The 13,427-nt window shown below is 36.2% G+C and overlaps 1 protein-coding gene across 1 annotated transcript; it reads left to right on the top strand.

Moving 5' to 3' along the window:
• The first annotated feature begins 2,319 nt into the window (after positions 1-2,319).
• LOC100597482 (olfactory receptor 5F1) lies at positions 2,320-3,255 on the top strand. The gene has a single exon (XM_003275277.3). The coding sequence runs from the start codon at positions 2,320-2,322 to the stop codon at positions 3,253-3,255; it is 936 nt and encodes a 311-aa protein (XP_003275325.3).
• The last annotated feature ends 10,172 nt before the right edge of the window (positions 3,256-13,427 follow it).

The following is a 13,427-nucleotide window of genomic DNA, read 5'->3' as shown; positions in this document are numbered from 1 at the left end:
CTTGTAGAATCAGAATCACAAATAATAATTTCAAAAAGTCCACATAACTTTAAAATTTTAAAAAGAAATTAGGTTTACTTATTCATTATCCTATTTGCTTAGGATAGTATTTCTTTAAACATTGTAGAATGGATATTAGCAAGTTTCCCTTTCTTATTACTTATAATGAGAAATAGAGCTAGATTGGAAGTTAAACATATAGACAAAGGAATGCACAGAGAGAGAGAGAGAAAGAGAGGGAGAGAGTGACAAAGGGGATAGGGGATGTTAAACAAAATTTATCGGAGGCCATTTTTCTGAACTGGTCTCCTAAATGCCAGGTAATCAAACTAAACTTGAAACAATCCTGTTTTCCAAACACACAGGAGATTTCAGCCAAACTGAGTCGGCCTAAAACGGCTGTGAACCCTAAAAGTAGCTTTGAAATAACCAAGCTTTTTTTTTTTTTTTTTTTTTTTTTTTTTTGAGACAGAGTTGCAGAGCAAGACAGATCTCCCAGGCTGGAGTGCAGTGGCACGATCTCGGCTCGCTGCAAACTTGGCCTCCTGGGTTCAAGTGATTCTCCTGCCTCAGTCGCCCAAGCAGCTGGGATTACAGGCACCCATCACCACGCCAAGCTAATTTTTTGTTTTCTAGTAGACATGGGGTTTCACTATGTTGGCCAGGCTGGTCTCAAACTCCGGCCCTCGTGATCCGCCCGCCTCTGCCTCCCAAAGTGCTGGGATTACATGCACGAGCCACCGCACCCAGCCCCAAGCTACTTTTTTCCCCCTATTTCTGCTTTCTCCAATCCTTTTCTGTCTGTAAAGCCAAGCTCCTCTGCTCAGCTCAATGGATCTCTTATCCTATTTTATAGAAGTAGATGTTACCCAATTCTAGAGTTGCAAATAAACACCTATTCTATATTTAAAATCGTTTGTGTAATTTTGCCTTTTGATAGGGAAGAATAATAATTTGGTGTTAGGCTATGCATCCAATTGGAATAAGCTAAAACTACAGAGAAAGAAACAATGTAAATGGTCAATACATAGCATTTTCACTGACTTTAAATGGGACTTTAAAATTACATAGACGTCAGAAATCACTTTATGATACAAGCGCTAAATAATCGCACTCTGTCATTCAGGCTGGAGTGCAGCGGCGTGATCATGGCTCACTGCAACCTCCTCCTTGGGGGTTGAAGCGATTCTGGTGCTTCATCCTCCCCAGTAGCTGGGATTGCAGGCATGCGCCGCCATCAGGCACGACTAACTTTTTTGTATTAGTCAGGGTAATACAGAAAGGGTTTTGCCATGTTGGCCAGGCTGGTCTCAAATCCCTGACATCAACTGATCCGCTTACCTTGGCCTCCCAAAAGGTTGGGATTACAGGTGTGAGCCACAACCCTAGCCTGGGTTTAACTTTCTTTTGAGACTTAAGTTCCTGCCTTTAGAGAATTGACTCCTCAATTAATACTTATCTAGTCCCCAAGATCACCCAATCTGCTTGAAGGAAAACAAAATAAAAATGCAGCTGCATGTATTTAATCAGAAGGTTAAATCTTAAACTTTTTCCAATGGATAGTTCAACTTTACACTGCATTTAAAAAATAAAGTTTCTTTTTTATATTTTTTAACCTACAAGTGAGAATCCCAGTTTAAAAAGAAAATAATAGACTATTTGGGTAAAACTCTGCATGGGAAGGAAGTTATAAAGATTTTTTGCTGTATTCACTTCAGTGGACAGGTACATTTTCTGCTACATAGCATTAATTTGATAATGTACTTTGTAACTAAAATAACTGGATTACTTTAAAACATTAAATATCATTCTTTAGGATATAATAGATGTCAAAATATGTGTTACTTGAAATGATTCCTATTATTGCAGCAGGTGGCAATGTATAAATTTTGGAGTTAAATGTATAGAGCTCTTTTAAAGGCAAGAAAAAAAATGTATTTTAGTTAAACTCACATACCTGCAAAGAAAATAGGAGTGATTTTAGCATTAATGTGTCAGTCTTTTGGATTTGAATGGGGGTTGGTATAGAAGAAATAGCACAATGTATGCACATTTACAGAAACTGAAGTATGTAGACTTAGATCAGAAATTTGAGAGACCTACAACCCAAATTCAATAGAGACCATTGTTTATTAAATTCACATGCTCATCCATTTGTCTTCTAATCAGCCTTCAGTCACTTTAATGACTATGCCATATTATCCTAGGTTTTTCCATATGTGAATATCCTTATTAACATTTCTATTTTTTTCCATAAACTTTCAAAGGGAGAAACATTTTCATCTCATATAAAGTTTGCACAAAATATATTTGTCATAAATGACCAGAAAAAATTATACTTCACTGACTGAGTTCATCCTATTGGGATTAGCAGACACGCTGGAGCTACAGATTATTCTTTTTCTGTTATTTCTTGTGATTTACACACTTACTGTACTCGGAAATATCGGGATGATCCTCTTAATCAAGATCGATTCCCGGCTTCACACACCCATGTATTTCTTCCTGGCTAACCTGTCCTTTGTGGACATTTGTTACTCAACCACCATCACCCCAAAGATGCTGGCAGATTTATTATCAGAGAAGAAAACCATTTCTTTTGCTGGCTGCTTCCTACAGATGTACTTCTTTATCGCCCTGGCGACAACCGAATGCATCCTCTTTGGGTTAATGGCCTATGACCGGTACGTGGCCATATGTCGCCCGCTGCTTTACTCCTTGATCATGTCCAGGACAGTCTGCCTAAAAATGGCAGCCGGGGCTTTTGCTGCAGGGTTGCTGAACTCCATGGTCAACACTAGCTATGTCAGCAGCTTGTCATTCTGTGGCTCCAATGTCATCCATCATTTCTTCTGCGACAGTCCCCCACTTTTTAAGCTTTCTTGCTCTGACACACACTTGAAGGAAAGCATCTTTTCCACTTTTGCTGGTGTGAATATGGTCGGGGCTCTGCTTGTCATCCTCTCTTCCTACTCCTACGTTCTCTTCTCCATTTTTTCTATGCATTCAGGGGAGGGGAGGCACAGAGCTTTCTCCACGTGTGCCTCTCACCTGACAGCCATAATCCTCTTCTACACCACCTCCTTCTACACTTACCTGAGACCTAGTTCCAGCTACTCCCTGAATCAGGACAAAGTGGCTTCTGTGTTCTACACAGTGGTGATCCCCATGTTGAATCCTCTGATCTACAGCCTCAGGAATAAGGAAGTAAAGCAGGCTTTAGCGAATGTAATTAGCAGGAAAAGGATCCCTTAATTTCTGTGATTTTTTGCCTAAAAATCTGGGCTAAAGAGCATATTTTAGTTACTTTCAAAGTCTAGCTCATGCCTACAATTTTTATTAGAATATTTTCTCATTAAACACATTCTGCCAATACTCAAATATTTGTATGCAGTTAGGGATAAAGCAAATTACCCAAACTGATAAAGACCAAGGGGCCTTTACTTTATAATCATTCTAAATCTTCACTGAGTTCTCACAGTTAGGGGCTTATTTTAATTTTACCTTGACTACAAGAAGAAAGGGATTAAGTGTTTAGAAACCAAAGCCACAATGTCACATGATACTATCCATATACAATATTTTTGATTATCCATTGTTTGTATTTTCCTCATTTCTTATCTGTAACAGATGGTTAAATATCACATACAATAGAAACATTTTGAATTAAAATATAATTCCCTTTTTAGGTGGTCAAATTGTAACTTGGAGGGTTGCCTAAATCAAATTTTAAGACTGTACTGTTAACAGACACTGATTTATCCACCTTTTATGTCTCTCCTCTTCCATACAAACCTATATTCATTAAAGTATTCATGTTAATTTGTACAGAAATGAGCTATTAGAAGAGCTACTGTCCTATCGGAATGCATCAATTACAGCTTTTTCCATTCTCATTTATTACTCACAAGCTTTTTTAGCCCCTCTGCTAAGGCCTGAACGTTCCCATCAAAATTTGTACATTGGAACTTAATCACCAATGTAATAGCATTAACAGGTAGAGTCTTTAGGAGGTGATTTAATCATAAGGATGAAGCCCTCATGAGTGGAATTAGTGACCTTACAAAAGTAGTGCGAGAGAGCTGTTTGCCCCTTCTGCCATGTTAGGAAACAGCAAGGAGACACCACCTTTGAAGCAGAGAACAAGACGTCAACCACCAAATCTGCTGGTCCTTTGATCCTGGAATTCCCCAGCCTTCAAAACTGTGAGCAATAAATTTCTGTTACTTATAAATTACCCAGCCTAAGGTATTTTATTACTGCAGCCCGAGTGAGCTGAGCCACCCTATTCTTCCTTTCTCTCTTCTAGATTAACACATACACACAAGCCACAAGCCACAGGCACACACATTTAGGTGTTACAGAGTTTAATCAGTGTATACTTTCAAAAGAGGTAGATTAATGGTCACTGAATAAATCTGACATTTTCTTTAAATACTTTCATCAATTTTCTGTATACAGAAACTGTTATTAGTTAGAATAAAATAAAAGTAAATTGAAGTCAATATTAATATTACAGCTAAGCGTTACTAATAGGGAGATAGGGAATTGGCATAGTAGACCTGCAGAGGAAACTGAATGAGAACCAGGACTTCCTAAAGAGAAAGCCATACTTATCTGGAGTATCCGAAGGAAAAATTTTCATGATCTTTGCCTTTGCTGCTGAAATTATACCAGATAGAAGTGGTGATGTTCTCATCATCTGAGATGTGGACAGAGTATCCAATATAGACTGTCATAAAGAGGTCATTCAGGTGAATTTCATAAAAACAATCATATTTTCTTGCAGCCAAACTGAGTTGGCCTAAAACGGACCATTTGAATCCTAAAAGTAGTTCAATCCATTTATGTAAAAATGTTCGGAGTGTATTTTAAAATTTTATTTAATCTAAAATAAACTTAACTTGTAAAAGTATTTTAAAACTCCTAATTATTATATTGGATCTGATTTTCTAATTCTCTTCCTTCTTTGGAATCTGACAATGCTTGCTGAATACTTTCTTATGAACTTAATAAGGATTTTTTTTTGTCTCTTTACTGTACTATCTCTTGTTTTATGATTTTGTAAGTTTCCTAGTGCTTGCTTTTGCTTGATTGTTTAATGTTACCACATTCCAAAAATATACAGATATAAATGTTTTGTCTTGTTCCATGGTTTTCAAGTAATTTATTTATTCTTTAAAATTAATGAGAGCAGTTTGAAATATATGTCGTCAGGTTTTAGTATTTTGGTCAATACCTTTACCAGTGATTAAGTGAGGCCAAATAGAGACTAGTTTATAAAATCAAAATATCACAGAACTGAAAAAGTGAGCAAACAAGTTGGAAAAATATGAAAGCCTCCAAATTCAAGAATTAACATGTATCCAAATAAAACAAACAAAAGGATATTAGTAGATAGAGTCTTGTGTTAAGGCAGTAAATGTATAACATGTTTTGCTATTACTATGTAAACATATTTTTCAATTTGGCTTGATAAATAAAAACTAGTAAACATATCATTTTCATGAGTGTTTAATAGACGAGATGTCATAGAGTTTAAAAATAGTAATTAAATGAAGTAACAATCTCTGAATTCACATTGGAGAAATAAAATAAAAAATGCTATGTTAATTCATTGTCAATATATTTCAAAGGATAGAGATAAGCAATGTTATGTCAAGAAGGTAATACACAGATGGTCGGGTGTATGGAAAAAAATCAAACATGAGGTAGATAAGTTGATGTGAGAATATTTAATCTTTAGAAAAGAAAAGCACAAAGATATATTCATTTTATTGATAATATACAGAAACAGATATATAGAAAATCAAACACAGTGTATGACATCAAAAAGCAGAAATGCAGAAATTTGTTCATGAACTTAGATACAATTTACAGCTTTGGTTGAAAACGTGGTATTTACTATCTCTACAATTCTCTTTAAATTGTGTGATTTAATGCTGTTATGAAAATGTTGCAAATATCCATGCACTATCTCTAAACCTCAGAAGAGTCCCTGGAATATTTCAGTAATTTAACAAAAATTATTACTCGCATATTTGTTACTGAAACATGGGGTGATGGATATTAATTAAATTTTGTAAGCAATAAATTGATCTGATAATCTGTGTCAAAAATGCTAAATTTCTGAATCAGACTTCAAATTCTCAGTCTCCTGAAATTGTATAATCATTGTAACTGTATGTTGTAAAACAAATACAAAGTAAATAAAATGCATATTATTAGCTATGTTATGTTGAGAGTATGTCAGATTTCTTAATATACTGGTTAAAGAAGCAGAAAGATAAAAAAAAGAATACAGACTTGGAGAGGGCATGGAAACAGAAGGTTTATAATAATAGAAGCTGGAAGCTGGGAAACGTAATGCTTATAAACAGCATACAAATGTGAACAGGCTGGGTGTGATGCTTCACGCCTGTAGTCCCAGCACTTTGGGAGGCCTAGATGGGCAGATCCTTTCAGTTCATGAGTTTGAGACCAGGCTGGTAAAACCCTATCTCTGCTAAGAATACAAAAAATAGCCAGGTGTAGCAGCATGCTCCTGTAGTCCCAGCTACTTGGGAGGTTGAGATGGGAGGATTGCTTTATTCCAGGAGGTGGAGGCTTCAGTGAACAGATGTTGTGCCACTGCACTCCAGCCTGAGCAACAGAGCAAGAATTTTTCTCAAAAAGAAAAAAAAATGTAAATAAAGGTTGAAAAATTATCCTACAAATCATAAAATCATTGTGCCCAAATTATGTGTTACGGAAGTCTGTGTAAGAATAATCTGAAATGCTGTATTTGGTGAGCATTGGTCAAAAAGAACAGACAACACATTTTAAGAGCAAATGCCAGCCTAGGCAACATGGCAAAATGCCATCTCAAAAAAAAAAAAAGCGCGAATAACAAAGATATATCTATGGTTGTTTGTAATTACATAGCTTTATCCTGTAATAGTAGGGCTCAATAGAGCCAAGTAACATGGACTGATAGAGTGAGGCTGTGATGGTTAATTGTAGGTGTCAATTTAACTGAATTAAAGGATACTTAGGTAATTGGTAAAGCATCATTTTTGAGTGTGTCTGTGAGGGTGTTACCAAGTAAATTAGAATAAAAGTGAATTGAAATCAATATTAATATTACAGCTAAGCATTATTGATAGGGAGATAGGTGGGGAGTTGCTTAGTAGACATGCAGAGGAAACTGCATGAGAACCAGGGCTTCCTAAAGCGACAGCCGTACTTATCTGGAGTATCTGAAGGAAAAATTTTCACGGTCTTTGCCTCTGCTGCTGAAGTTATACCAGATAGAAGTGGTGATGTTCTCATCATCTGAGATGTGGACACAGCATACAATACAGACTGTAATAAAGAGGTCATTCAGGTGAATTTCATAAAAACAGTCATATTTTCTTGCTTATTGTTCAACGCATTTATGTAAAAATGTTCCGAGTGTATTTTAAAATTTTATTTAACAAATTTAAACTTGTAAAAAACATTTAAAAACTCAATTATTATATTCAATGTGATTTTCTAGTTCTCTTCTTTCTTTGGAATCTGGCAATGTTTGCTGAATACTTTCTTATGAATTTAATAAGGATTTTTTTGTCTCTTTGCTATCTCTTTTGTTTATGATTTTGTAAGTTTCTTAGTGTTTGCTTTTGCTTGATTGTTTAAAGTTACCACATTCCAAAAATATACAGATATAAATGTTTTGTCTTGTTCCATAGTTTTCGAGTAATTTATTTATTCTTTAAAATTAATGAGAGCAGTTTGAAATATATGTCATCAGGTTTTAGCATTTTGGTCAATACCTTTATCAGTGATTAAGTGAGGCCAAATTGAGACTAGTTTACAAAATCAAAATACCGCAAAACTGAAAAAGTGAGCAAACAAATTGGAAAAATATGAAAGCCTCCATATTCAAGAATTAACATGGATCCAAATAAAACAAACAAACAGAAGGGTATTAGTAGATAGAGCCTTATATTAAGGCAGTAAATGTATAACATGTTTTGCTATTACTGTGTAAACATATTTTTCCATTTGGCTTGATAAATAAAAACCAATAAACACATCATTTTCATGAATATTTAATGCATGAGATGTCATAGACTTTAAAAATAGTAATTAAATGAAGTAACAATCTCTGAATTCACACTAGGGAAATAAAAAATACTATGTTAATTCATTGTCAATATATTTCAAAAGATAGAGATAAGCAATGTTATGTCAAGAAGGAAATACACAGATGGTCGGGTGTATGGAAAAAAATCAGACACGAGGTAGATAAGTTGATGTGAGAATATTTAATCTGTAGAAAAGGAAAACACAAAGATATATTCATTTAATTGATAACATACAGAAACAAATATATAGAATCAAACACAATGTATGACATTGAAAGGAGAAATGCAGAAATTTGCTTATGAACTTAGATACAATTTACAGCTTTGCTTGTAAATGTTATATTTACTATCTTTACAATTCTCTTTAAATTGTGTGATTTAATGCTGCTATGAAAATGTTGCAAATATCCATGCACCATCCCTAAGCCTCAGAAGAGTGCCTGGAATATCTCAGCAATTTAACAAAAATTATTACCCTCATATTTTTTACTAAAACATGGGGTGATTGATATTGATTAAGGTTTGCAAGCAATAAATCGATCTGATAATCTGTGTCAAAAATGCTAAATTTCTGAATCAGACTTCAAATTCTCAGTCTCCTGAAATTGTATAATCATTGTAACTGTATGTTGTAAAACAAATACAAAGTAAATAAAATGCAATTTATTAGCTTTCTTATGTTGAGAGTATGTCAGGTTTCTTAATATACTGGTTAAAGAAGCAGAATGATAAAAAAAAAAAAAGAATACACAGAGGGCATGGAAACAGAAGGTTTATAATAATAGAAGCTGGAAGCTGGGAAACGTAATGCTTATAAACAGCATACAAATGTGAACAGGCTGGGTGTGATGCTTCACACCTGTAGTCCCAGCACTTTGGGAGGCCTAGATGGGCAGATCCTTTGAGTTCATGAGTTTGAGACCAGTCTGGCCAACATGGCAAAACCCCATCTCTACTAAGAATACAAAAAATAGCCAGGTGTAGTGGCCTGCTCCTGTAGTCCCAGCTACTTGGGAGGTTGAGATGGGAGGATTGCTTTATCCCAGGAGATGGAGGCTTCAGTGAACAGAGGTTGTGCCACTGCACTCCAGCCTGGGCAACAGAGCAAGAACTTTTCTCAAAAAGAAAAAGAAAAAATGGAAAAAAAATGTAAATAAAGGTTGAAAAATTATCTTACAAATCATAAAATCATTATGCCCAAATTATGTGTTACAGAAGTCTGTGTAAGAATCATCTGAAATGCTGTATTTGGTGAGCTTTAGTCAAAAAGAACAGACAACACATTTTAAGAGCAAATGCCAGCCTAGGCAACATGGTGAAACACCATCTCAAAAAAAAAAAAAAAAAGAAAAAAGCGCAAATAACAAAGGTATGTCTATGGTTGTTTGTAATTATATAGCTTTATCCTGTAATAGTAAGGCTCAATAGAGCCAAGTAACGTGGACTGATAGAATGAGGCTGTGATAGTTAATTGTAGGTGTTAATTCAACCGGATTAAAGGATAGTTAGGTAATTGATAAGGCATCATTTTTGAGTGTGTCTGCGAGGGTATTACCAAGTAGATAAGACTGTGAGTCAGTGGACTGAGTGGGAAAGATCTAAAGTAGATGTGAGTGGGCACCATATAATCAGCTGGGTGCCTGAACAGAACAAAAAAGCAGAGGAAAGGCAAATTTACACTTTCTCTCCTGGATTTGGGGCATCCTTTTTTCCAGCCCCTGGACGTCAGAACTCCTGGTTCTCCAGCCTTTGGACTCTGGGGTTGACACCAGAAACTCCCTGCCTGCTCGGGGTTATCAGGCCTCTGTCTTCCCTGATTCTGCAGCCTTTGGACTTGGACTGAGCCATGTTCCTGGTTTTCCTGGTTCTCCAGCTTGCAGAGAGCCTATTGTGGGACTTTTCAGCCTCTGTAATTATGTAAATCAATTCCCCTAATAAATCTCTCCTCATATATCTGTCTTTACATATATTCCATTGATGAGTCTCTCTGAAAAACCTTGACTGATACAGATTTGTGTGCTAAGAGTGGTTGTAGAGAAACATATATATTTTTTTCTTTCCATCTTTTACTTTAAGTTCAGACAGTGTATTTGCAAGTTTCTTGCATGGGCAAATTTCATGTCACAGGGGTTTGGTGTACAGATTACTTCATCACCCAGGTCATGAGCATAGTACCTGATGAGTACTTTTTCCATCCTTACCCTCTTCCCAGCCTCTCCCTCCAGTATGCCCCAATGTCTATTCTCTACTTTGTGTGAATGTATACTCAATGTTTAGCTTCCACCTATGAATGAGAACAGGTAGCATTTGGTTTTCTATTCCTAATTTATTTCCCTTGAGACAATGGCCCCCAACTCCAAGCATGTTGCTACAAATGACAAGATTTGATTCTTTTTTATGGCTGTGTAGTATTCCATTGTCTACATGTACCACATTTTCTTGAATTAGTCCACTGTTGATGGGCATCTAGATTGAATACCTGTCTTTGCTATGGTGAAAAATGTTGCCATGAACATATGCTGGCATGTGCTTTTATGGTAGAATGACCCCTTTGGGTATATTCCCAGTAATGAGATTTCTAGTTCAAATGGAAGTCCTGTTTTAAATTATTTGAGAAATCTCCAAACTGCTTTCCACAATGACGGAATTAATTTACATTCTCAACAGCAGGGTATAAACATTCCCTTTTCTCCACAGCCTCACCATCATGTTATTTTCTGACTTTTTAATAATAGAAATTCTGATTGGTGAGCGATGGAACCTCATTGTGGTTTTTATTTGCATTTCTTTAATGGTTAGAGATGAGCATTTTTTCATGTTTGTTGAAATAAGACATGTGTGTATGTCTTATTCTGAGAAGTGTCTGTTCACAAGTTTTGCCTATTTTTTATAGAGTTTTTTTGTTTGTTTGTTAATTTGTTTAAGTTCCTTGTAATTCTGGTTATTAGGCTTTTGTGAGATGCATAGTTTGCAAATACTTTTTCCCGTTCTGTAGGGTTACTCTGTTGATAACTTCCTTTGCTCTACAGAAGCTCTTTAGACTAATTAGGTCTCACTTGTCAATTTTGGTTTTGTTGCAATTGCTTTTGGAATCCTTGTCATGAAATCTTTGCCAGAGCCTATGTCAGAATGGTATTTCCTAGGTATTTTTCTAGGGTTTTTATAGTTTTACGTTTTACATTTAAATCCATAACCCATTTTTAGTTGATTCTTGTATATGGTGAAAGGTAAAGGTCCAATTTTAATCTTCTGCATAAGGTTAGCCAGTTATCCCAGCACCATTTATTAAATAGGGAGCCTGTTCCCTATTGCTTGGAGAAACAGAATTTTAAGGATGAGTTTTCCCAGTTAGTTTTGAGGTTTGTAGAATTGACTCTCTAATTAGGCATAAAAATGCTAAGGACCCTACTTCCAATAGCGCAGAGAGCACTGACAATCCATGTCATGAATTGTTTATAGAGTTATGCAAAATATCTGCATTGCATACTTCTAATCAACTCCTTTTAAGAGTCAAGGAACTTGTTAACTTCACGTATGATACTTTCATACATTTGTGGAAAAATAAGGAATATAATGACATTGGTTTATTACTGCTGGACAAAGTGAGGAAAGAAGAGGATGAGCTCAGGGTTTTGAATTCCTGGCTCTAGCTCTACGTAAATAGCTTAAGAGCTTCTAAGTACATCCTGAAGGAAAATCTCTCCTGTAGCCACAAAGCTGAAATTGCTGAAAATCAAGAAAAGTTCTCATCATTTGATTGACTGACTTATAAGGAGAGTTCAATTATCAGAATTGAAAGACTTCTAATATCAAAGAGAGGTCATTGGTTTGGAGGGAATTAGATCCTGTCAGTTAGAATGGGGATGTGTGGGAAAATCCTGGCAAAGATGCGGATATTAAACTCTTATATTGTGCGTCTTGCTTTCCAGTTTTAGTGACCTCCCCACACCCTAGTGGTGGTAGCCTCCTCACCCATAGTGGTATCTCTCTTCCTGAGGTGATTAAATCTTCCTGAGGTGATTAAATCTAATGGCCTCTTCTGAGGTAGTTGCTGAGCAAGACAATGCTAATTCTTCTCAGGATTCATTCCACCAACCTTCTTTGCTTCTATAGCATAAATAGACTCAAGTCCCAGGAGACCACAAAGGTGAGATACAAAGTTTGACACATGAGGAGGTGCACTCCACCACAAAAGAGCTGCTTGAGTTCTCTGATTTATACAACAGAAATCTAGGAAACATGGGTGGGAACAGATGCTAATAGTGTGGAATAATGGTGGAAGGCTCATAAATTTTATTCTGGCTAAATTTATTGATATGGGCTCACTAAACAGATATTCAATGTTACAGGTTGAAGAGTTTGTTAAAAAAAGGGAGCTCCCCCTTCTTCCAAGTTTCCTTTGGAACACTTCCAAGTTCAGTGGGCAAAAGTCTAATTGTTTAGTTGGCTGAAACACAGACCAAAAAATGGCCCACCTGGAGTGAGTGGGAGGTGCCTGATCTCCTTTGGGTTAAGTTTCAAGAAATTCAATGTATATGCACCCACAAAAATTAAAAATAAACAATTATAAAAAATGCATATATTTGAGAAGAGTCCTAGGATCCTTGAAAAGCTTCATGATTGCTCTTCTCTGCAGGCCAGATTTTACAGTAAGAATCACAGCCATTCCATTGGAAAACAGAAATGCAATGAGAATAATTGTATTCCAAGGTAGCAGGGTCAAGTGGCAGCACAAAGCTACCAAAGGCAAGGTTGATGTAGTTACCATAATAGACAGCAGAGACAAAGCAACAGTCAGAATTGTGTGCCTTGTGTTGACCTGTGGCTTTGGCTAGTTAACCTTGGTGTTGCTGGAAGTGAAATAGATAGGAAGCCTACTAAATTCCTGCTGGATCTGTAAAAGCAGAAAACTTGAAAGTTCAGTGGGTAAAAATCTAACTCAAATAATAAAAACAGAGAATCATGGCCCCTCAGTCAATTCCTGGACTTGAGCTAGTTTATAGACCCAGAACCCCTTGAATGAATGGGAGGCCAGATTTTTTCCAAGAAGGACCCCAGTAAACTACTAACAATTCATACTGCTAATCTTCTTCCCAAGCCTTCCCCAAAGGGACCCGTGGTCTTTTACCAGAATAACTATGCACTGGGGAAAAGGAGGATTAAAAAAAGACCTTCTGGGTACTACTGGACACCTGCTCTAATCTGACATTGATTTCAGGAAAACTGAAATGTCACTGTGACTCTCTAATCAGGTTAGGGGATTATAGAGCTCAGGTGAGAGATAATTTGACTTCCTCACTTCTTATTTGGTGCCTT

This window comes from Nomascus leucogenys, chromosome 4, assembly GCF_006542625.1.
Source record: "Nomascus leucogenys isolate Asia chromosome 4, Asia_NLE_v1, whole genome shotgun sequence".
In the NCBI taxonomy this organism is placed as follows: Eukaryota; Metazoa; Chordata; class Mammalia; order Primates; family Hylobatidae; genus Nomascus; species Nomascus leucogenys.
Note: the sequence above shows the minus strand (reverse complement) of the source record. Positions and strands in the feature narration are given on the sequence as shown.

Bases quoted from the DNA above. Each gene is read 5' to 3' on its own strand.
- LOC100597482 (XM_003275277.3), top strand. From the start codon at position 2,320: ATGACCAGAAAAAATTATACTTCACTGACTGAGTTCATCCTATTGGGA.